We start from the raw sequence: 25,699 nt of genomic DNA, 5'->3' as shown, positions 1-25,699 counted from the left end.
TCTAGCACTGTCGCTTAGGTCATATTAATGACAAACGCTTATCCCAGCTCCATAAAGGTGGTTTGCTGGACTCATTTGATTTTTAATCATATGAGACATGCGAGTCATGCCTTCTAGGCAAGATGACCAAGACTCCCTTTAGTGGACACAGTGAGAGAGCGACTGACTTGTTAGGTCTTATACATAGTGATGTATGTTGCCCTTTCAATGTCCTGCTAGAGGTGGTTATAGGTACTTCATTACATTTACTGATGACTTCGGTAGATATGGCTATGTGTATTTGATGACACATAAGTTAGAATCCTTTGAAAAGTTCAAAGAATTCAAGAATGAAGTACAAAACCAGCTTGACAAGAGTATTAAGATACTTCGATCAGATCGAGGTGGTAAATACCTTAGCAATGAGTTTCGTGACTATCTAGCTGAGTGTGAGATTCTATCTCAACTCACTCCTCCTGGAACACCACAGTGGAATGGTGTATCCGAAAGGAGGAATCGTACCTTATTATATATGGTACGATCTATGATGAGTCACACAAATCTTCCTATGTATCTTTGGGGCTAAGCTCTAGACACAGTAGCCTTCATTCTTAACCGAGTTCCATCTAAGGCAGTAATAAAGACACCATATAGGATATGGACTGGGAGAGATGCCCAGGTATCTTTTATGAGGATTTGGGGTTGTGAGGCTTACGTTCGACGTCAAGTCTCGAACAAATTGGGACCCAAATCCGATAAGTGCTATTTTATTGGATATCCCAAGGAAACGAAGGGATATTACTTCTACATTCCCAGTCAACACAAGATAGTTGTGGCTAAGACTGGGGTATTTTTAGAAAGAGATTTTGTTTCTAGAAAGACTAGTTGGAGTACGTTCGATCTTGAAGAAGTTCAAGATGTGAACCATAGCACTGAAGCCTCGATGGAAGTTGAACTGGAACCACAAAGTGTTGTGGATAATGTTGTTCCACAAGGAGTTGAGGAACAACAACCAGTTCAAGTAGACCTACCTCTTCGCAGGTCTGATAGGGTGCGTCCTCAGTCTGAGAGATATTCATTTTTCTTGTCTGACCATGATGACGTTGTGCTCATTGAGGATGAGTCTACCTCCTATCAGGAAGCTGTGATGAGACCAGATTCAGAGAAATGGCTAGAGGCCATGAGATCCGAGATGGAATCCATGTACACTAACCAATTATGGACTTTGGTTAATCCACCTGAAGGGGTCAAACCCATTGGGTGTAAGTGGGTCTTTAAGAGAAAGACTGACATGGATGGACTTATTTATAAGGGTCGCTTGGTAGCTAAAGGTTTCAAGCAAATTCATGGTATTGACTATGATAAATCTTTTCTCCAATAGCGATGTTTAAATCCATTCGGATCATGCTTGCTATTGCAGCGTACCATGACTATGAGATATGGCAGATGGATGTCAAAACCGCGTTTCTGAATGGAAACCTGCTTGAGGATGTGTACATGACACAACTTGAGGGTTTTGTAGATCGACAACATACTGGCAGAATATGCAAGCTGCATAGGTCCATTTATGGACTAAAGCAAGCTTATCGAAGCTGGAATCTTTGATTCGATGATGCAATCAAATAGTTTGGTTTCATCAAGAATGAAGATGAACCTTTTGTCTACAAGAAGGTTGTTGGAAGCACAGTTGTCTTCCTTATATTGTATGTGGATGACATACTACTCATTGGAAAAGACATCCCTTTACTGCAGTTTGGATCTGCAAGTTCATTACTAAGCTTGGGATGGTTCCTAGCATAGCTGATCCCATAGAGCTCTATTGTGACAAGAATGGAGCTATAGCACAAGCTAAGGAACCTCGCTCACACCAGCGGACCAAACACATACTACGGCGCTTCCATCTCATTCGAGAGATTATCGATAGAGGAGATGTGAAGATTTGCAGAGTACCTACAAAGGCTAACATCGCAGATCCCTTGACCAAAGCTTTGACACAGAGAAAGCATGATGGTCACACTAGGTCATTGGGGCTTAGAGCTTACACTGATTGGCACTTGTGCTAGTGGGAGATTGTTAGTTAGAGCCCTAGAGCCAATCATTTAATGATTGTTGTATGGACTCGTTGTATCATATTCTTATATATTAATAAAGGCATTTGTTTTGGTTATTATTCTTACTTGTATTGGTGCAAAATAACTAAGTATAATAGCGTCCTTGAGTAGAAGGTTCTTACCTATATCAATCGATTGGTTGAATCGATAGTGAGATGATATAGGGAACACTACTCTTAATCATTCCTAGTCAAGTATTAACATTCAGGGACAATGTTAATACGACGAGACTAGCATGTAGGTCAACTCGATGACTTGATCTCACAAGTCATGGATATGGAGATATCAAGTTGACACATGGGTATGCATTAGAGAATGTATACTGAATGACCCGCCATGAGAAAGTATCATGGATCGTTATATGAGTGTCATATACTTTCTCATGTGGCTATTAGTATGACTACTAGTCCTTGGACCTGAAGTCACCTTGGTTTCCTACATAAGGAGTTACATACTTTAGTTTCGTCAAACGTCTCCCGTAACTGGGTGGACTATAAAGGCGATTACTGGGTATGTAACAAATTATGCGGAGGGATGTGAGTGATGTAAATGGGATCTATCCCTCCTATATGACGAGAGTGACATCGATATTCTTGATAGAGTGAGACCACGAAGTGTATGACCATGACCAAATGAGTCAATATGAGATATTGAGCTCATTTGATTGTGTGAGTCTACTTGGGATTCAAGATTTAGATTGATTAGAGGATGACATGGTCTATGCCTCATATTGATCAATCTAGATGTCTAGGATAGAAGGACATTGTCATATATTGTGAAGAGTCACAATTAGTAGTCACAAGGTGATGTTGGATCTCAACATTCTAATAACTTGGGTAGTAATGATGTGTTGCTAGATACCGCTCATTACTTATGCTTCTAAATGAGTTTAGGAGCATTGCCAACGTTATAAGAACCTATAGGGTCACACACAAAGGGCAATTAGATGGAAATTAGGTTCATTTGATGAACTTAAAGGATTAGGTTCATGTGATGAACTAACTTGGATTAAGAGTAATCCAAATTGAGCTAATTGAGTTTAACTCAATTTGGTTCATGTGTTAAGTGAGTCTAATTTGGACTTAGACTCATTTAATTAGTTTAATTCAATGAATAGAGATTCATTAAATTAAAATTGACTTGAACCAATGGTTAGAGTAGATCAACCAAGGGAGAGAAGTGGTCAAGTTTGACTTGACTTAAGTAGGAAGATGAAGAGTCAAGTTTTGACTTGACTTTGACTTGACCAATGTCACATCATCAAAGCTTCTTCATTTGGTCAATTTGACTTGACCAAATGTTACCTCATGGAGGAGATCAAGAGACTTAACTCTTGATATTCCATGGGAGTTTATAAGCTTAAAGTGGTTGGCCACTTGGGAGTTACAAAAGGTGAGAATTCATTCTCATTCATTTCTTCTTCTTCCTCTATAGGTTTCTTCTCTCCCTCTCTTCCTCCTTGCCGTGACCATCAAAGGTGCTAGCACACCTTTTGTTTGGTCTCTCCATTGTTAGGACCAAAAGTAGCTAGAGGGGGGGGTGAATAGCTCGTCGCGTGCTCGTTGCTCGGTGTTGGTTGTTTCTTCAAGAATGCGCAGCGGAAAATACATAAACAAACACAAACACGCTAACACTAGGAGTTTACTTGGTATCCACCTCCAACGGAGATGACTAATCCAAGGATCCACACCACGCACGCACCCTCCACTATGAAAACACTCCTTTTCGGTAACTACCGAGGGCGGAGAAGCCCTACAAGACTCTCAGTACAAGAAGAAAGGAAAGGGAAACAAAATACAAGCGCAAAGCTTACAATGAGTACAGAAAACCCTAACCCTAGCTTCTCTTCTTGCCTTTGATCCGCCTCTTGACTTGAAAGCTTCCAAGATCCTTCAAGAACCGCGATCTGATCTTTGAGAGCGCCGTGGAGGAGTTAGCGAGAGATCCGGAGTGAATCGGTGAGGTCAAGAAATCGCCGCCAACAGCTATAAACGACGCACGGTGAATCCCAATCGATTGGATTGCTCCCAATCGATTGGGGAGGCTTGGATCGATCCACGAGATTGATAGCGCCCTCGTTCGGGAAAACTTCGGATCGATCCACGGATCGATCCAGACTTACTGGCTCGGGTCCCAATCGATCAGCGATCGATTGGGACCTCGGATCGATCCACGGATCGATCGAGAGAGCCTCTAGGACTCACCGATCGATCGGTGGATCGATCCAGATCTTCCGGATCGATCCACCGATCGATCCAAACCTGCCTGGATCAATCCACGGATCAATCCAGAACTGCTGGATCAATCCACGATCAATCCAAACTTGGATCAATCCACGGATCATCCAAACCTTGGTTTTGCCCAAAACCAAGCCCAAAGCCCCCTAAACCAACATCTAGTCAACCATGACTTGTTGGTACATAAGACCTAGCATCCGGTCACCCTTGACCAGCTAGGACTCTCTCACCAAGTGTCTGGTCAATCCCTTTGACCCACTTGGACTTTTCTCTTCTTGCCAAGTATCCGGTCACTCCCTAAGACCTACTTGGACTTTTCTTCCTCGTGCCAAGTATCCGGTCAATCCCTTTGACCTACTTGGACTCTCACCAGATGTCTGGTCAACCTTGACCCATCTGGATTTCTCTTGCCTGGCTTCACTCACCAGGACTTTCCCAATTGCCTAGATTCACTCACTAGGTCTTTCACCTGGCTTCACTCACCAGGATTTTTCTCCTGCCTAGCTTCACTCACTAGGACTTCCCAATTGCCTAGATTCACTCACTAGGTCTTTCACCTGGCTTCACTCACCAGGATTTTTCTCCTGCCTAGCTTCACTCACTAGGACTTCCCAATTGCCTAGCTTCACTCACTAGGTCTTTCACCTGGCTTCACTCACCAGGATTTTCCTCCTGCCTAACATCCCAGTTAGGACTTCCCAGTCAAGTATCCGGTCATCCTTGACCTACTTGACTCTTCTTCAATCAATATCTTATTGTCAAACATCTAAACCCAAACCAAGACTCAGCTTGGTCAACCAGGTCAACCTTGACCTGAGGGATGTTGCACCAACAATCTCCCCCTTTTTGATGTTTGACAATACCACAATAACACTTACAATGCCACATGTAAGTTAGGCTAATCCCATAGCCTCATTCTTCATGCCACTAGGTAATGAAAGCATAAGTTAATCTCCCCTAAGAGGAAAACTTCCTCTTAGATAATGAAAGCCTAACTTACTCCCTTTCACACGTCCTTTCATTCTCCCCCTATTGGCACACATCAACCTATGCCCCCTCTTTGGGCACACTTCAACAAATCCTTTTGTTGAAAACTCTCCCCCTGAAGAGTTGCTCATCATTGGTTACAACTTCACTCGTTGAACCAACATGATAATGAAGGTCCCATACCCTTCATTTATCCTTAACTTCTTTCTCAATGTAGACAAATACCAAACCTTGAGCATTTTCTAACATCTTGAGTTCCCACTTGAAATAATGAGGATATCCACTCCCCATTTCAAGTTCAAAAGCTCGTCCATGAGCATTTTCTTTAAAGAAGGTTAATCACCTTCCAAGGTTCATGAAAAATAATTTTCATGCCTTTAAAGAGTCCCTCCCCCTAAAGACATGGTGGTAACTTCTGTCATTGCACCAACAATGACTTGGAATCCCTAAACCTTTAGGAAACCCAGATTTAGAAGTTTTGAGGTTCAAATGTTCAAAATTTGAAACAAACCTCAACCTAAACTTCAATGAAGTCTTCCTTAACCATTCCATCCTTGTTTTCAACACGAAAACACCCTTTTTATGTATACAAATGTATTTTAAGGGTTTGGAATGGTTACATAGACTAACCATGGTTCAAAGATGCTGAAGTCAGGCCTTCCCAGCCAAAATCAGCAACTTGGATCGATTGGAGTTGGGATCCAATCGATTGAACCAACCGAATCGATCCACTGATCGATTCAGTATGTGTGGATCGATCCACTGATCGATCCAGCGAGCTTCTGCTCGCGAGATTTACCTTCTGAATCGATCCACGGATCGATTCAGGAACTCCAATCGATCCATGGATCGATCGGAGTTCTGATAGTTGCTGAAATTCCATTTCAGTCTCAGAAACCCCTAGAAAATTCTACAAAATCCAAAAATCATGAAATTTCGTATAGACATTATTTAGTGCATACTTAATCATGGAAAAATAGCTTTTTATGAAAATACTTTATATTTTCAAAGATTGACACAAACTTGAAAACTTGCAAAAACTTTAGTGTTTTCTTCAAGTTTGTGTCTAACTATTCAATGGTGATTACTATCAAAAGATAGCCTTCACCAAAGTTTTCCAAAAACATTTTAAAACATTTTCAAAACCAATATCCCATCATGTTCCTTGGGCATAATGCACATGACTTGTACATTAGCTTTCCCAATGATGGGAAAACACATAACTATGTGTTTTGATGAACTTAAAACTCAAAAGAATGCACTAAATCAACATCTTGAGTTTTGTTAATCATCCTAACATCTCACTTGTATCTAATGTGCACTGAAACACATACAAGTCATCTTATAGGTCTTTGTGAGATGTAAGATTTTGGTTTTGCCCTATTCTAGGGATCATGCATATCTATCTAGGCATTTTGAGAGGTAGACATCCACAAAGGATGTTACTTGTTGATTTACTTGTTAAACAAATGTCACTTGTTTATTCCACTTGCTGTAAACAAATGCCACTTGTTTAACTAATGCCATATGTCCTTAATTTTTAAGGAAATAAACATAATACATGATAATGTTATGGCATACATCAAAATAAAATAGCTTTCAAAAGAAAGATTCCTATAACTACATGATGTATGTATGGCATGACATGGTATTTTTGTATTTTTCATGATAAGTCATGAATGCAAAATACAAATAAGATAAAATATGATGTCATGGCATATTATGAGCAAACAATCATGGCAAGGTTTAGCATAAATAAAATATACATAAATTACCTATCTAAGTATCGTTAATCTTAGCTAATCCTAAAACTTAAATCCTAGATTGCCCAAAGTGCTTCAAGAGAGTGCCAAAACCTAAATGGGCATTTCTAATTCTCTTGATTAATTTATGCCAATTGAAATTAAGTTTATCCTCAAATGTTGGCATATTCCATTTTTCCTCAAGAGTAATCACATAAATCAAGGCCCGGAGTGCCTTAAAATTTATAAGAGAATACCAAAATCCCAACTTGGTATTTCTCTAGGTTTTCCCAATTTATGCCTTTTTAAGATAAAATCAATTTTCCACCATTAGGCACATTTTACTCTTTCAAGGAGTAAATAATAATTCCATTTCATTTTCAAAGGTTAACAAAAACCTTGAAAATGCTCCTTGAGTGTCAATTTCCTCAAAGTTGGGTTAACTACCCTTCTAATCGGAGTTGACACTCTCTAACCCATCTATGGGGTAGAGAAGATGCTCCTAGGAACCCAACACCTATTGGTGCTCCTTGGATGCTCTAGGTACTCACTAGGGATAACTTCCCTAGATACCTTCCTAGTAACCTTGTTGAGTTTCTTAGAAGCCTTGGTCACATTTTCTAGGTCAACTCTAGGGATAGCCTCTCTTGTGACCTTGTTAGTGACTTTCTTAGACTTCTTAGAAGTCTTAGTCACTTTGGTTGCAAAGATACTTCTAGGGATATCTTCCCTTGTATCTTGGACTTGACCTCTAGACTTTGGGTTTGTTCCATAGCTATATGGAACCCTATGATAACTAGGCACATCCTTTTTAGCTTTGGGTTTGTATCTCAAACCTCTATGACCATTGGATGACCTTTGTGCTCCTAGACCTAGGCTATGCTCATTTTGGCCTAATAAGATATTTTCCATCCTTCTTAGGGTCTTTTCCATTTTATCAAGTCTTGACCTCAAGACTTGATTTTCCATCACTAAGTCCTTAGTTTTTGGTTTTCCATTAAGTCCATGAGCATTTTTGTTTCTAGGCTTGTAGCTACAATCCTTAGAGTTCTTGCCTAGACTTTTACCTACATTCCTAGCCTTAGGTGTAGTAGTTTTGGCATGTAGGGCCACATGCTTTTCCTTAAAGCCCTCATGCTTCCTATTCTTATGGTAAATCGCATTAAAATGATAAAAATTAGAACTATCATGCTTTTTACCACAATGTAAAGGAGTAGGCTCAATAAATGTTACCTTCTTCTTTACCTTGGAGGCTCCCCCTTGACTAATGCCTCCTTGAGCTTTGACCATCTTCTTCCCCTTGAGGCATTGACTCCGGTAATGCCCCTTTTGATTGCAAGAGAAGCATATGATATGCTCCATGCTCTTCTTTGTTCCGGGAATGGTCTCCTCGGGCTTCTCCTTGCCCTTTTGCGTCACTTGACCCTTCTTCTTGGCCAAGTTGGGACACTTGCTCTTGTAGTGCCCACTTTCCCTACACTCAAAACATATTATATGATTTTTATTTTTAATTGAAACATTTATACCTTCTTGTGTAGGGATGGCACTTGCTCCTCCATTTGCTATTTCTTGAATTTGGTGGCACCATCTTCTTCTTCTTCACTTGACCCGGATGTAGAAGCTTCTCCTTCTTCTTGATCCGGCGTCACCAAGGATTGCTCCCCTCAATCCTAGAGGTGGAGGCTTCATCATCTTGAACATGAAACAAGGAGTATGCTCCTCCTTGTTCCCTTCGTTGCATTCCTTGAGGATGAAGCTTCTTGATTTCCTCTTCTGGAGGTTGAGCATCTCTCAACCTCGGAGTCCTCCTCTTGGTCTTGCTCCAAAGAGTCACCCTCTCTGGATTCTTCATGATCTTGTACAGTGGAGGGGATCTCTTCATGAAGCTTGGCCAATTTGCTCCATAGCTCCTTTGCATCTTCAAACTCTCCAATTTTGCAAAGGATGATGCTTGGCAATAAATTGACCAAAAGTTTGGTCACTTTGTCATTTGCCTCGCACCTTTGGACTTGCTCCGGGCTCCATTTGCTTTTCTTTAGAACTTTGCCCTTTGAATTTCTTGGAGCCTTGAAGCCTTCCATTAGAGCAAACCATTGCTCTATCTCCATCATAAGAAAATTTTCGATTCTTGATTTCCAAGAATCGAAACTCGTAGAAGTGTATGGTGGAGCCACCCTTGTGTCAAATCCAAGCCCATCTTGGAATTGCATCTTGAAGTTGAGCTTGATAAAGTCTTGAACTTGAAGAATTTGCTCCAACTTCTTCACCCTCTAGCTTTTCTTGATATGCTTGACCCTTCCGGCGATGATTCCGGTGAAGAGCAACCTTGCTCTGATACCACTTGTTATGACCAAAAGTAGCTAGAGGGGGGGTGAATAGCTCGTCGCGTGCTCGTTGCTCGGTGTTGGTTGTTTCTTCAAGAATGCGCAGCGGAAAATACATAAACAAACACAAATACGCTAACACTAGGAGTTTACTTGGTATCCACCTCCAACGGAGATGACTAATCCAAGGATCCACACCACGCACGCACCCTCCACTATGAAAACACTCCTTTTCGGTAACTACCGAGGGCGGAGAAGCCCTACAAGACTCTCAGTACAAGAAGAAAGGAAAGGGAAACAAAATACAAGCGCAAAGCTTACAATGAGTACAGAAAACCCTAACCCTAGCTTCTCTTCTTGCCTTTGATCCGCCTCTTGACTTGGAAAGCTTCCAAGATCCTTCAAGAACTGGCGATCTGATCTTTGAGAGCGCTGTGGAGGAGTTGGCGAGAGATCTGGAGTGAATCGGTGAAGTTCTGCTGAAGAAATCGCACGCCAACAGCTATAAACGACGCCAACGGTCGAATCCCAATCGATTGGATTGCTCCCAATCGATTGGGGAGGCTTTGGATCGATCCACGGATCGATCCAGAGCGCCTCTGTGCTCTGGAAAAACTTCTGGATCGATCCAGCACTTATCGCGCGAAGCAGCAGCGTCCCAATCGATCCACTGATCGATTGGGACCTCTGGATCGATCCACGGATCGATCCAGAGAGGTTCTGTTCGTGGGGACTCACCGGATCGATCGGTGGATCGATCCAGATCTTCTGGATCGATCCACTGATCGATCCAAACCTGCTGGATCAATCCACGGATCAATCCAAACCTGCTGGATCAATCCACGGATCAATCCAAACCTGTGTTTTTGGCCAAAACCAAGTCCAAAGCCTCCTAAACCAACATCTAGTCAACCATGATTTGTTGGTACATAAGACCTAGCATCCGGTCACCCTTGACCAGCTAGGACTCTCTCACCAAGTGTCTGGTCAATCCCTTTGACCCACTTGGACTTTTCTCTTCTTGCCAAGTATCCGGTCAATCCCTTTGACCTACTTGGACTTTTCTTCCTCGTGCCAAGTATCCGGTCAATCCCTTTGACCTACTTGGACTCTCACCAGATGTCTGGTCAACCTTGACCCATCTGGATTTCTCTTGCCTGGCTTCACTCACCAGGACTTTCCCAATTGCCTAGATTCACTCACTAGGTCTTTCACCTGGCTTCACTCACCAGGATTTTTCTCCTGCCTAGCTTCACTCACTAGGACTTCCCAATTGCCTAGATTCACTCACTAGGTCTTTCACCTGGCTTCACTCACCAGGATTTTTCTCCTGCCTAGCTTCACTCACTAGGACTTCCCAATTGCCTAGCTTCACTCACTAGGTCTTTCACCTGGCTTCACTCACCAGGATTTTCCTCCTGCCTAACATCCTAGTTAGGACTTCCCAGTCAAGTATCCGGTCATCCTTAACCTACTTGACTCTTCTTCAATTAATATCTTATTGTCAAACATCTAAACCCAAACCAAGACTCAGCTTGGTCAACCAGGTCAACCTTGACCTGAGGGATGTTGCACCAACATCCATCTCTTGCTTGTGTGGATACATATAGAGGAGTGTATATTTTGACACTCTCGAGATCCTGCGAACTTTGGACGAGCGGGATTAAGCGAAGGGCTTCGCATCAAGGGTAAAGCTTTTCTCCTTTGTAGATCTAGTTTAGATCTAGGTTAGAAAACTCATACTCGAAGTTTTACAAAATTTTAATCTTCGCACGGATCCGTGGCATGGGAATTTCGCTATTTCTGCAACGCAAAAAATGATTTTTGCAGCCCGAAAAACCCAACACAACTTACCTTGAGACATCAGGGTTTTGGTAGCAATGATTTCTCAACATAACAAAGCTTGGAGAGGCTGAAAAACCTGCTAGGGACAGTGGTGGTTGGCTGGATGAGCTGCTCTGGGGTCTTGCTGGCCTGCCGAGGGGTGTTATTGGCCGACAGGAGGTGGTGGCTAGAGGTGGTGAGCAACATAACAAGGAGGACTTTCCTCCTTGGGTTGCGAACCTAACACTTAGATTTTATCCAAGAGAATTCTTTTCATTTCTCTCCACCCTAGATCTATTTATAGATCTCCTAATGGGTTTAATTAGTGAATCTAAACCCATTACCTAAAACCTAAAGTTCAAAACAATAGTTTTAAGTTTGGTTCATGACCAAACCATGTTAGCTCAAAATCAAATCACTTAGTTCAATAACCAAAGCCCCTTTTAATTAAAACTAAATCTATTTGGTTTTTAATTAAACCATAGAGGGTACAATTCATATTCAAAAGACGTGGCTCATCCTCACACCTTTTTGATAAATATCTTTTCATATTTGTCCTTCATCTGGTCTAACCAGACTTAGTCCCTCTCAATTTGAGAATCTAATTCTCAAATTCATTTTAAATCTTTCGGATAAACTTGTAGTGCATATAACCCAATAGGCTCTCGATTATGTTGATCATTCATAATTAACCATTAATTATAAATAAATCATGAGTGACACCTAGTAGTACATCATAATTTTCAATTGATTGAAAAATCAACTGTTGATCTCAGAACCATTTCTGAACCCTTTAGCAGCTATAGTGAGTCATGTGTCATTCTTTTAATTCATCTTATACTACTTAATTCAGGACATGGTATAAGCCCCACTAGGTTGACTACACCACACCTAGGCCAAGTTATATTTCCTCATCTTGTAGATTCAAATTACTCAGACTTGTGTCTAAGAGTATCATACTCTTGACATGTAATGTTTTGGCCAAAGACTTTGAGTAATAATTTTGACAAATAGTCATTGGGTATATGTCTCCTTATGTAAGGAGCGATGAATCCTTTGTGTGCTATCCAAACACCTTCGAATACTTCAATTTATACCCAATCATCTCATACTCACACCTCCATATAGATGTATCGACTAAGATGTCAAAGTATAAGTCTCCATGACCAAGATGACTTGAATACCTCAAGTCAAAGGAAACTCACACTTAAGCTACAATAAGATCTTCATTGACATATCCATATATGTACAGAATCGTATGAAGTCCCATGAAAGGTCACTCCAATGAACTAGTTACCCTTAACTAGCATCCACATTTAACTCTCGACATCCTAATGTCTCCAGCCAGTGAGGAGAAGCTGCTTAGATAAACCAAGAAGTATAACACGTGCTAATCTTTTAGAATTGATGATGTCCAAACTCATCAATTCATCAACTAGAGAATATTTTATTATATTCATAATTACACATATAGAGATGTTCACTAGTTTTAATCTAATAACAAGTTCTCTCATGCTATAATCATATTGCGGATATTTAGTAAATAAGTTTAAAAGTCAATCATATACATAAAGAATCTACATTCAAATAGTGAATATTTATTTATCCAACAAATAGTACATTTCATAAGGCGATTGTCTTAGGACATCTCTCAAATATAATAATAAAAACACACCTAACTTGTCAATTTGCCGGACCAATTTTGATTATATGGTATACAGTTGTTTCTCATAAGTGTTCATATGATGATTGTAAAATTCAAGATATATTAGTAATTTAGTGCACTAATATCATAAACATAATATAAGTTATCATATAAAGGAAATTTCTTACACTGAATCTAGTTGAGAAATAAATGGATTAGTTATATATCATACTGGATGAGGATGCTTCCCTAAAGAGTCTATTAACCTATTCCCTTTTACAACAAAACAATAACCTACCCTGCAAGACAAATATTAGCACACATAAAATATAGTAAAGATAGTAAATGACAGTCCCCGAACTGTCCGAGTCTGACTTTAGATTTCCTACCGGAAACCCTAGGTCGACCCGACGCCTACTGTTCCCTCTACGGGAAACGCGTCCTCACCTACTCCACTCAGGAGAGTTACCTGATGTCAGCACGGTCCTCCAGATCGACTGGTCTTTCTGCCTAGGGTTACCACCCCCTAGGACCTAGGGTTACCGCCCCCTAGGGTTTTTCTCCACCTAGGGTTACCACCCCCTAGGACCTAAGGTTACCCCCCACCCCCTTAGGGTTTTCCTCCACCTAGGGTTACCGCCCCCTAGGACCTAAGGTTTACCACCCCTTAGGATTTTTCACCTGCCTAACCGCAGTTAGGACTTTCCTGCAATCTCATTTAAGCACATCAGATGATAATTAACCTTAACTTTGAATCTCTTTGTCATTATCAAAACTAAGGTTCGATCGTCGAATGCTTCCCACACCAATAATGTGGTCAGGCGCAGCTACCTCATGAAGACCATCGGAGCTATAAAATGCACTGTTCACCAGAGAAGAATGTATACTGAAGCTATATTTTTTAGATTTTCTTTGATCACCTATTCCGTGTACAATAAGCTGCAAGGTTCGCCGAAAATGATACTCCACTAGAGCGACGATTATTACCAATGCCCCATTCCCCGTTTTCTATGACAAGAAGCTGCACCATCCGTTGGAAAATATTCCCCATCAACCCGACATTTGTCACCTCTCCGTTCAACTTTTTGCACGGTAGAGGATCACTCTTCACTGGAAAATTAGCGGCACCATTCCCCGTTCGTCACCTTTGGTTCCGACGTAGGTTGCTTTCTTCGAGAAGATGCTTTCGTGGTTCGAAAAATCCTTTTTCCCTTCGGAAGGGTAAAATGGAAATTAAACTTAGGGTTTGTGCGATTTGGACATTACCAAAACACCTACACAATTTGGGGAAAACGTAAAAGAAGCTACACTATTTGGTAAATTGCCGAAATAATTTAATAAGGAATAATTAATTCTCTACTTATTACCTAAATAGAAAATACTAATTACTAAATAATAAAGAACTCAAATTTCTAATTATTAAAGCAATTTTATTCTTTAATATTCTTCAATTTGTTTGCTTTTATTACTGAAATGTCAATTTAGAATTATCTTTAGTTTTTCAAATGTTATTTATTATTATATTTATTTCCTTCACTCTGCATTATATATCCATCAGAAAGGGATATAGAAACAAATCAAATCTTCTCTTAAGTTACATCTTTACTCAAGCGTAGAGAAGCTTTACACATGTTATTCCTTATAGATTTGCCCATGTCAACGTAAAAATCTTAATCACTAATGCCCAATAAGCAAGTGAATTTTGGATCCATCATGTAATGATTCTCTTTTTATGCACCCGAGGTAAGATTGAGTTGGCTACTGCAAGAACTTGCTACAATGGGTAAGGGTTGATTCTCATTAAAGTCGAATGAACAACCCTCCCCCACAGTGTCTAACTATAACTTCTCGATTTACCTCCTTACAGATGATCAGGAGACTGACTGTGTGGGGCTGCTGAGTGGCTCATTTCATCTTCTTTTTTTTTTTGCTACAATGATTCTTAGGATTTAATTATCTATTGAATATTATCACCAATAAATGTAACTCATTATAGATTAAACTATGTCTATAATTTGATTCCTATCATTCAAACATAGTGTTCTACCAGGAGCCCACTTAAAGAAAATCTCATTCTCCTTTAGATACACCACCTTGATCAACACTATAAGGAGTCCACTTAAAGAAAATCTCATTCTCCTTTAGAGACACCACCTTGTTATGATCAAAGTACTTTAATGATTCTATCTATTTCAAATTTTTATACATTTGAAATACTTTAGACTATTGTCTCATCAAATACACATAATCATAATTGATATTTTATATAGTTATTATTTTTTATTTATAATACTAAATTTTTTTGAAGTGCTTATTTTGCTAGGCTATTTTTTCATAAATTAGTAAAATTAAAATTAATGCCTCATACATAACATCCTTGTTAATTGTTGTATTGTTAAAAACAATCTCAAGTAATGTGTCTCAACAAAAGAGGTTTCCTTCCAAGGGGTAACATGTCGTAAATCTTACCAACCGAAGAGGATTTCTCTAAAACTTCTACTCTTTTATTCCCTTAACCATCAACTTATCTATACAATGTGAGCCAATTCAAATGCCATTGTAAAACTTTTCCCTAAATGCTTCACTTCCTCGGCCTATTATGCTGATGATGCTAGTCGATCAGAATAAAAGACTGATGTGGTTGTGGTTGGCCTACTTTGTGACATTGTGCCACTGCTGCAAGCACATCCGTGAGCTTGGATCGTATTCCCAAAGGCCGGACGACATTTGCCGCTCCAACTTGTTCTTTCTTCCATTGATCCAGTTGTTATGAAGTACAACACACCCCAACTTCAAGCAGGAAGCTTTAACATCCTGCTCTTCCCACAAGTGTTTGTAAGCTCCATTCGGGTACAAATTCCTGTCGAGGAAAACCACAGTGACGTTGGTGCTGGGCTCTCTGCATTTGTCGCTGTCCACGCGGTTGGCACCACCTTCACCGCACAAAACATCATAGAAACTTGGCTGTTCCGACAGATTTGAACTTAGTGCATGTCTGACCACCATGTCCATTGCAGCAATTGTAGCTGAATCAGAACGAGCAAAGTAAAAGCCGGAGTTCAACCTCCTAGGCAGGTTTATAGGCACTGCAGATACAACAACAATAACAATAACAATAGCAACAACAACAACAAAGATATTTTAGCGGTAAACAAAGACTAAAAGGCATCATAAGTTGAATTAATAGCACAGTGTATCGCAAGGCCATCTCAAATTTCAACTGAATAAAACTTAACTAGCTGATTTTACTTGGATATACAATGAGATCAGTGTAGGCGTACCTGTTTCATTGTATTCATCAGATTGTGCAACCAGTGTCGCATGACCAAATGACAGAAGATGCGGCAGCGGATTACTAAACCAATAGACATCGACATCACTCATTAGCACATTGTATCCAAGTCTCAATATCTGCAGTACAATTCTGGATTTCACCTTGGTCACTCTTTGGAAGCATTCAGTACCGAAGTGGCAGTCATTGAAAGTGATATTGCTTGGAGCAAGTGGATCCTTGAACACCGGTAGTCCCTGCATAACAGGAGCAATCTGATTCAGTCATTCCAGTGGAAGATATAAGAATACAAAGCATCGAAACAGAAAACGAATGGCAGAGAGATACCTGCAGTATTGAGAAACGATAAATTTCAGAATCAAGAGCACACACTAGGAAATTTTTCACAGCCAGATGCCGTAAACGACATACCCAGCTCATAAGCATGTCTCTGTAATTGTCTCCAGCAACTGCAAGGACAACTGAGTTGTCCTTGTCAGCAATAAGTCGAAGGAGTGATTCGAGTGACCATGGCAACTGAAGCTCGGACGACTTTTGTGGAGTAGATTCATTAAGCATCATTGGAGAAAATTGATACAACATGTCCGACGCATCCTTATTCTTCAAACAAACATCTAGCTGCTTATATCTCCACAAGTACATAATCCTTGAGAATAACAGAACATTTTTGGGAGCATAATTGCTATATGTTTTGAGACCAACCGACACTTGTGAAAAATAAATAGTGCCCTTTAATTGATCGACCAAATAATATTTGCTAAAACACTTCACAACTTTAAGAGGCTTGTTAAGAAGGTTAGTTTGTGGGAAAGAGAGGGATCCATACAATGCTGAAAGTTGAAGATTTCCTCTACGCCTCCAATTTATTTCTTCTTCATTATCAGCGATCGTGGTGAGATTGCTAGCCAATTGACCAAAACTTTCAGGATAAATACTAGAAAGCACCATGCTTGAATCGATGACTATTCTAAAATCTGAAGACAACACCTCATTTGCAAGCCATTCGTTATGAAGTCCTTCGCCATATAGGAAAGGGGGGATAATCCCAGCATGAAGAGGTACAACCCCTTTGTTCCATGCCATAATTAATCTCTCTCCATGAGAATAATTCTGTTTCTTAATCAGATATTCCTGCAACTGATTTAAGATTTGTAACTTGTTTTTATCTTACCGGCTATTCAATCTAAAATGGTTGACGGAGATAGGTTCATCCATACCTTATCGACATCCACCATTTCACCATCCTTTTGAAACCAATGCTTCCTGGTACCTACTAATTGAAGAGGTAAATAGGAAACGTAATGAGGTTTGGCAATGATGAACCAATCTTGCTTTAGAGTCTGGGCGTAATATAAAACACTAAGGAAGTCAGGTAGGAGAATCGTCTCAGCATCCATAAGAACAGAAACTCCAGAATGAAAAGTATGTGATCTAGCAACCATGGAATGAAAAAAAGGAATCCCCATGAACCTAAGATTGAATCAAGAATGTCAATGAAAACAGCTCCAAAAGATATTTTCAAGCTTTTATGAAATATACATAGAACGAAATCACCCATGATATTGTTCTTGTACAAGTAGTATGAATTTGAACTTGTATACCGACAACCGTTCAATTCAAATAAACTAAAATCAATTTTTATGGCTAATGCTCATTTGACAAATGAAACTTGAAGAAACAACAATGACAGGAAGAGGTAAAGTCTTAAATTATCAAATCTATACGTGTCACAAGAAACATAGGTGCCATGCTCGAAACTTCACATAAAATTCAGTAATTTCTTAAAAAATATATTCTGTAAGAGCTTATCATTTTAAAAAAAAAACAAAAAATTAGCAAGAAGTAAATCAGGAGTCAAAGCAGTGTTCTGCTTTCAAATTTGTATCCATGTGGTACCTAAGTCAGAGCTCAATCTTCGACTAAGATGAAAACATCGCTATATGACCCCGAACATTAGAAGGTTGGGACTTGGGATCATAACTCACCCACCGACCATCTAAAAATGGCAAATGATTTGATAAAGATATGTCAATAGTCCATTGTTACAGTAGGAAATATGTTTAGTTCATGCTTTGATTTGATTATGAAACTACTATGGAATAACAATAACAAGGAATAAAGTTAAAGAAACGTCTAAGAGACACATGAAGCACATTCGAGAACAGTCCAAGTACTAGAACACATAATCAGGAAACCAAACCAGACAAATTTCAGTAAGCACGGAAGGAAGAGACAACAAAAGTGCCTGTTTTCTCACGTGAAATCGATGGAAGAATCAACCACCGCCCGCGGTCCCAGGGAGCGGGCAAAGACAAAGATGGAAGGGTGCTGGGCGAAAAGGACGACAGAGACGTCCGGAGAGAGGGCCAGCCACGATCGAACCGCCGCGTCCTGTCTGGCGTCCACCAAACTCGGCTTGCCGCTGGCGAACGGCCGCGGCGCAGCAAATATGACTATTTTGGGGCGATCGAGGTGAGCAGCATCACTTACCTCAAGACGTAGTCGCTTCTCGTTTAGGCGCTCGTTTAGGACGAAGTAGATCGAAGCGTTGAACGCGAAGAAGAGGAGGCAGACGCATCCAAAACTCGAAAGCAAGCATGGCATGCCCTGCCAAAAAAGGGGAGGAAAAAACTAGATACTTTACTGCTTGCGACTTCGCAAAGGGGTAAAAAAAAAATAATGGAACGGTGGATGATGAGACCTTGAAAGGAAGGTGTCGCCGGTGGCGGCGGAGGCGAGTGGGGGTGGAGAGGTTAGCAAGGTCGCCATTTGCGATGATCGATGAAGAAGCAGAACTCGCCTTGGCGGAGGCGGCTGCTGCTGCTGCAACAATGAGAGGCATCAGTACAGTAGAATCCTGAGGAGATGGAGAAGAAGGGATTTAAGGGTTTTAGGATTCAATCGAGATGGGGAAGGAGGAAGATGATGAAATTGCAAGACGAAATAGAAAAAGGCAAAAACAGGAAGGAATTGGAGGTAGAGGAACTTTAACGGGAAAAAAATTAAAAATTAAAAATTTAATGGAGTGGACCAGGAACCAATAAATGGAACGGACCAATTGGCGGGTAATCGCGAGTCAACGCGTCGTGGTATCTAGATTCTATTTCTATAATACTATATATAACGCCGCTTTCCAAGACAAGAGCAATATTTTTAATGCAATTTACCAGACACGTTGAAATTTTTAAACCACGCATTACACTTAGCATTACCAGACACGTTGAAATTTTTAAACCACGCATTACACTTAGCATTTACCAAATCACGTATCTCTTACCAAAAGTATCCCTCCGATTGTACGTGTCGATCGTGTCTAAAATCAATAGTGATGGAATACTGGACGTGTGCCTCTAGCATGGACTACATAAAGACTTCCCTCTAAGTAACTCCCAAATGCTTTTACATGTAAGTAGAGTATTAGGGACTGAGTCAGTGAAGAAATGTCTGTCTTAGTCTTTCGATACTTAAGTTAATAATCGATTTATAAGAATGAATAGTAAAAAGAATACTAGTAATGTGGGTATAAAATTATGTAATGTCACATATTTATATCTATAGTTAGACACTCCTTTTATAATGTTATGTTATGTTATGTTTGTGCACGAATCTCAAAGCATCTCTAAAAAAGGTAAGACGATAAAAGTGTTTTGACATCTTTCCTAAAATTGATCCTCAATCTCTGTGATTGACAGGCTGGAAGCTTTGAATGTGCAGCTTACATATAGAATATTCTCTGTCCTCCATGGTATAAAACGTCAAAAGAAATATGAAGTCGTTGAACCGCGAGGCCCATCCGGCAAGCCGACTGAGTCTTTAATATAGTCCGACTGGCCATCTCTAAAATAGGACAGACAGTAAAAGGGTTCTGTCATCTTTCCCAAAATTGATCCTCAATCTTTGTGATTGACAAGCTGGAAGCTTTGAATGTGCAGCTTACATATAAAATATTCTCTGTCCTCCATGGTACAAAACGTCAAAAAAAAATATGAAGTCGTTGAACCGCGAGGCCCATCCGGCAAGCCGACTGAGTCTTTAATATAGTGCGACTGGCCATCACTAGCAAGGCCACCCGGTCAACTTTGGTAAATGCAGTCGATGACTCGGCCTTCGCTCGAGTGGATCAAGTGTCGTCTAGTATGTCCGATCGGGTCGTATGTCTGATCGACTGGAGCACTCAGTTGATCACGTTACTACTTGACTTCGCACTTCCTCAATGTTTAGGAGATCGAGGCTCGAGGGTCTATCAGTCAGAGCATCCGATTGGGGCTCATTGATCGCTTCTACCACGCCATCCAGCCTCTTGAAATTTAACCCGAGTTGGGGGGTTTCGACCTTAACTATCGTATCACAAACCTCTTCTTTAAGTCTAGTCGAAGAAGGCTGCAAGTCCGATTAACTGAAATCTAGTGTCGCTTGTGCTTATTGTTCTCCGATCGGGCGTTCATTTTCTTCGAACAGATATTATACTTGGCCGTTAGTATTTCTGAGACTATTTCTCGATCGGATTGTCATATTTCTCACTATCGTTTAGATTAAGCTGATGAAATACTTAACTACGGTTTCTTTATACGCCCTTTGTCTCCTAATCGGATGCTCATTTTTATACTTCTATTCGGATTAAGCTGCTGAAATACTTAACTATTGTTGCTTCATGTGCCCTTTGTCTCCCGACCGACGCTATTTCTTCCATTCAGATTAAGCTACTAAAATACTTAACTGTTATTGCTTCATACACCCTTTGTCTCTCGACCGGACGCTCATTTTTTGAACTGCCACTCGGCTCCAGATGATGTCACCTTGGCATCTTGGAAGTTGAGTAAACCACTTATCATTAATGCGCAACATGATGAGAATGAATTTTTAGCATAAACATGTATATTGCCTCTCATTCCTCATAAATGTAGCCTATATCTTATTACACATGTCACACGCCTGCATAGAAGATTATCTGATGTGATAGACTATTGTTGGGATTCGATGTGACTACTGGCGGTTTAAATTTAACGATCTAGATTGAACCTCTCTCCTCTGTCCTTCTGATCGAACGGTTGTGAGCAGCATCCTTAGGGATTTTAACTTGCATGTTTTAACGTCACTGTATCACTTTCTTCTTTCTCTTCACCTTCTACTTCTTCATTTTCTGCTCGCGGTTGTTGACGATCACTTGCATCTTTTGCTCCTCTAGCTTCTAGTAAGTTTCATTTCTTCTCTCCTTCTGGTCCTGTCCTCATGGCCTCCGATCCATCAGTTGTTGTTCATGGCCTCTGGTACACCTCTGTCGCCTCTAATCTCAATGACAACGAGGTAGATGAGATATGCTGCTCCTATCACATTCCCCCAACTACAGTATTGTGATTCCTTCTGGTTATGACCGCCCTCACCTTCCTTCGGCTGGCTTCATCCCTCTCTTTAAGGATCAATTAATAGTCGACCTTCAATTCCCTCTTCATCCTTTCTTTTTATAAATGTGTTCTTACTTTCACATTCCCCTGTAATAGTTAGCACCTAATTCCATTAGATTATTATATGGGGTTATTGTATTATTCTTCCTATACCGTGTCCCTATATACCCCCCATGTCTTTCATTACTTTTATTATTCAAAGAAGTCTGAGTCGGGTGTCTTACTCTTCCAAGCCCAAGTGGGCGCTGTATTTTTTTGATAAAATGTCTACCTTCAATAAAGGCTGAAAATCACACTACTTCTTCCTCCGACCATCTCATCCAGTAGCATTTCCAACCGAGTGGCAAATGAAACTACACAATCCTCCCACACTGACCAAGTATCCCTGGGAGCTGGTCTTGTCACGCCCCAGAGGAGTCCCCGTCCGAAAAAAAATTTCGGCAGCATCTCCCCTCTACGGCGGACAATCGTCTGAAACTTTCTACATATCTCCATACCTCAGCCACATGCGGCTGGAATAATAACAATAAATATAACACAACCACACAAACATCCACGCAGCTATATATAATCAAACAAAGCAGTAATACTCTGACTCGAAAATCACCCTACTCAACTACACTCGTAAAACTCAAATCCGACGAAACTCACCTCTTATGCCGACCCGACAGGCATGTAGTAGAATAAGACCAAATAAAATCCATCGACATCACAAAAATAAATACAACGTCCAAGTATCAAACAAATCAAGTCTAAACATAGACAAACGAGAAGAAAACTCAAAAGTCAATCAACCCTCGAGGTCTGCAGGGGATCTAGCACTACGTGCAGTGGGGACTAGCGACTGGAACTCCCTCCTGACAGCATCAACCTGAAAATAACAACAATGGAGGCGGGGTGAGTCCAACACTCAGCAGGTACAATTGATATGCAAAGTAAAGAAATAACACCTAGCACTAATCATGCGTACAGTCTCCTGATAAAGATAAAGGTAAATGAAAACGAAGAGAATCAGACTAACCAGGACCCGGTATAAGGACAAACAATCCGAAAGGTATAGAAGACTTGTATGCGTGTCGAAGCATAGGTATCGAACAATACGCAAGATATAAATAATACAATCACAACAATAAATGCATCACGTATGATGCCAATGTCATGGTCACCCCGACGCCACCACCAACACACAACAAAAGTGGGACCGAGTGGGTAGGGTCGACGACGCCGTGCACTCCGCAACACTACTCACGATGGTGATCGAGTGGACGGATCTTGTCGAGTACATACATACTCCTACCCCAAATCATAAATGGGGAGCGCAATGCTCTCATCTCCCAGTATGACGGAGAGGAATCTCTAACGTGCTACACGCTGCGTCACACTACCCATGAGCGGATCAGCGGAGCACCTAAGAGTCATCGACGTGATACCACGCGTGTCACGCTACCCACGAAGCGCCACAACGGAGCACCAATGATGGCGGCAAAGTGCTCGACAATAATGGAGCAATCTATCGCACAGCATGCGATCATGCAAATGGTGCATGTCACTAATCATGGTAATATACTAAACCAACCTCTGGACATATAACAATGGGCACCATAGTGAATAGATCAAATCAAGATATACTGATCAATAAGGTATCAAACCTAGGTCCTGAACATGTGAAACATGGTTATATCACTACCCATGAGCATGATAAATCAGGTACAAGATCAATAAGAGATGCAATCAAACAACCAATCAAGCAGGTAACATGTATTGGGCAGTGATTAACCGAAATAAATATGAAACACAATTAATGCAACATATTATTTTCATTACTAAGCATATCAAAGACAATAAGTCAAAAGTACCCGCCTCCGAAAATAGAAAGGTCCAAATCTGACTCCGAGATACTCGTCTCGCGTCAAGGTCCTGTGGCATCAAACATAATGTCTAGTTTAGCTAATTTATCATACAACCATTAGCCAAACTAAATTCTAATCCATCGACCAACTAGGGTTAGCTTCATTAACCCTAATTACACCTTTAGATTTATTTCTAAACTTAAGTTAACAACTTTTGCTAACACAACTAGAAATCATCTACAACGAAGACCACAACCCTAAACCTTACCTCAAGTTCCACAGCTTTATTCAAGAACAAGAAGATGCTGGAATTGAAGAGTTACTGCCCCATTTAGGTTGATTGCTGCTGGAACAAAGAAATGCTGGAATGAGGGCTGCCGTTAAGGGCTGTTGGCTGCTGGAATTCTTCACTGTTCGGATCAAAAAGATCAAGAAATCAACTTCCAAACCACAACCAAATTCCATAATAACTTGAGCACTTTACCTCTTCCTTTACTGCCTGAAATGACCAAAAACCGGACAAAGCTGCCACTGGAAGCCCAAATGCCAGAAACTCAAGCCGATAACAAAGTGGTTGCTGGCACTCACGACTAGCCGACCAACGCTAGATCACAAGGGCAGTGGCGAGTGAAGGACACTGCAGGAGAGCAGTGTCGGCGATGGCTAGAGCAGAATGGGACGACGGCGCTGCAAATCTAGGGCACAGCGTTGCCCTAGTCCGTCGGCGTCGGCTGTGGCGACCAAAAGGCGCAATAGGGGCAAGGGAGGCAACGACGGTTTGCTGCGGCGCTGGTTAGGGCAAAGAGATGGCTGAGAGGAATCGACACTTCTCCGTGTGGCGTCGACTGTGCTGGCGGCTCAGAGAAGGAGATGGGTGTCGCGGGCTGAGTCTAGGGCACCGGCGACGACTCGAGTGCCGGCGAGGAGAAGAGTTGGTGTGCACTGTGAGTTGCGGCCGGCGGTGGCTCTAGGCACAGAGGCGATCGGCGCTAGGCGGGAGGACTCGGCTTCACAGAAGAGGAGAAAAGGAAGAGGAGGGCTCGGCGGAGGGGTTGTATGCTCGAGGAGGAGTAACCGCCGCCGGCGGTTAGGGCAAGGAGGAGAAAGGCAGGCGGCGTCGGGATGGCTCGGGTGCGAGGAGGGGGCTAGGGCACGCGGGGAAGGAGTGAACGGCGACAAATAAAAATCGGAGGAAAAGAAAAAAAACAATAAAGAAAAGAAATAAAAGAAAAGCAAATTTTTCCTCGCTTAAATGGGGTAGTCTAAACAGGTTTTTTTTTCCCCGGGCCCCGTTTTCATCCCCGTTAACTCGTTCGTACGAGCTCCGAAAAATTCCCGAAAAATTTTCAAAAATTCCAAAAAACTCCCTTATTAATATTCGTATATTTTCGGTATTTTACATTCTCCCCCACTAATAAAAATTTGATCCCCAAATTTCGTTATCTACCATCAGCAAGTACTAACAACAGACAGAAAGTATAAATGCTGAACGGTAAACTAAATCACATACCTCAAGTGAAAAGATGGGGATATCGAGCTCGGATAATATCCTCGAGCTCTCAAGTAGCCTCCTCGTCCGAATGATGCTGCCATCCGACTTTAACCAGCCGGATAGTCTTGTCCCGCAACTGACGCTCTTTCCGGTCGAGAATCCGTACCGGAACCTCCTCATATGTAATGTCAGGCTGAATTGGAACTGGAATATCTACCAGCACATGTGTCGGGTCATGTACGTATCTCCTCAGCATCGATACGTGGAACACATCGTGAACGTCTGCCAGGGACGGTGGTAGTGTCAGTCGGTAAGCTACTGCTCCGACCCTCTCCAAGATCTCGAAAGGGCCAATGTACCGCGGAGCTAGCTTAACTCTGAGGCCAATCTCTTCACCCCTTTCGTGGGTGAAACTCGCAGAAATACCTTGTCGCAAATGGAGAACTCTAAGGGTCTCCGACTCCGGCCAGCATAACACTTCTGGCAGTCTTATGCCTCTGACATCCTGTATCTGATAATATGGACTACTTTGCCTCACGTTGAGCTCTATGAGGTCTCAACAACTGGGTCTCTCGGATTCTCGTCCTGATCGACGACTAAGCAACCATCGTAACAAGACTACCCTGCTCGGTCTGTCCCTGCTCCTCAAGGTCTAACTCGGAGAAACCCTGAATCAAGTCTGTGACCATAACTCGGTGGCAAGCTAAAGTCCCTCTGGACTTCTAGCTAAGTGCATCGGCAACCACATTAGCTTTTCCCAGGTGATAGCTAATGGTACAATCATAATCCTTCAGGAACTCGATCTATCTCCTCG

The 25,699-nt window shown here is 41.3% G+C and overlaps 1 protein-coding gene and 1 long non-coding RNA gene across 3 annotated transcripts; both read right to left on the bottom strand.

Annotated features, from left to right (window-relative positions):
• Nucleotides 1-15,331: 15,331 nt before the first annotated feature.
• On the bottom strand, nucleotides 15,332-19,120 carry LOC122028079 (beta-arabinofuranosyltransferase RAY1-like). Of its 2 annotated transcripts, none has more exons than XM_042587098.1 (6): nucleotides 18,843-19,120; nucleotides 18,399-18,748; nucleotides 17,359-17,611; nucleotides 16,469-17,278; nucleotides 16,131-16,377; nucleotides 15,332-15,935 (listed from the first exon to the last, which is right to left on the bottom strand). In XM_042587098.1, exons 1-6 carry the CDS (start codon nucleotides 18,981-18,983, stop codon nucleotides 15,502-15,504), a joined length of 2,235 nt encoding a protein of 744 aa, XP_042443032.1. In that variant the 5' UTR covers nucleotides 18,984-19,120; the 3' UTR covers nucleotides 15,332-15,501. The 2 variants fall into 2 exon arrangements, with proteins under 2 accessions (XP_042443032.1, XP_042443033.1); XM_042587099.1 differs by having other exon boundaries at nucleotides 16,469-17,272; nucleotides 18,843-19,109.
• A 4,304-nt stretch (nucleotides 19,121-23,424) lies between these two features.
• Nucleotides 23,425-24,300, bottom strand: LOC122027770. The gene is made up of 3 exons (XR_006124513.1): nucleotides 23,878-24,300; nucleotides 23,662-23,803; nucleotides 23,425-23,460 (listed from the first exon to the last, which is right to left on the bottom strand). It is a non-coding gene; the product is annotated as an uncharacterized LOC122027770 (long non-coding RNA).
• Between the last annotated feature and the right edge of the window lie 1,399 nt (nucleotides 24,301-25,699).

The sequence above is a fragment of the Zingiber officinale genome, chromosome 10A (assembly GCF_018446385.1).
Source record: "Zingiber officinale cultivar Zhangliang chromosome 10A, Zo_v1.1, whole genome shotgun sequence".
NCBI lineage: Eukaryota > Viridiplantae > Streptophyta > Magnoliopsida > Zingiberales > Zingiberaceae > Zingiber > Zingiber officinale.
Note: the sequence above shows the minus strand (reverse complement) of the source record. Positions and strands in the feature narration are given on the sequence as shown.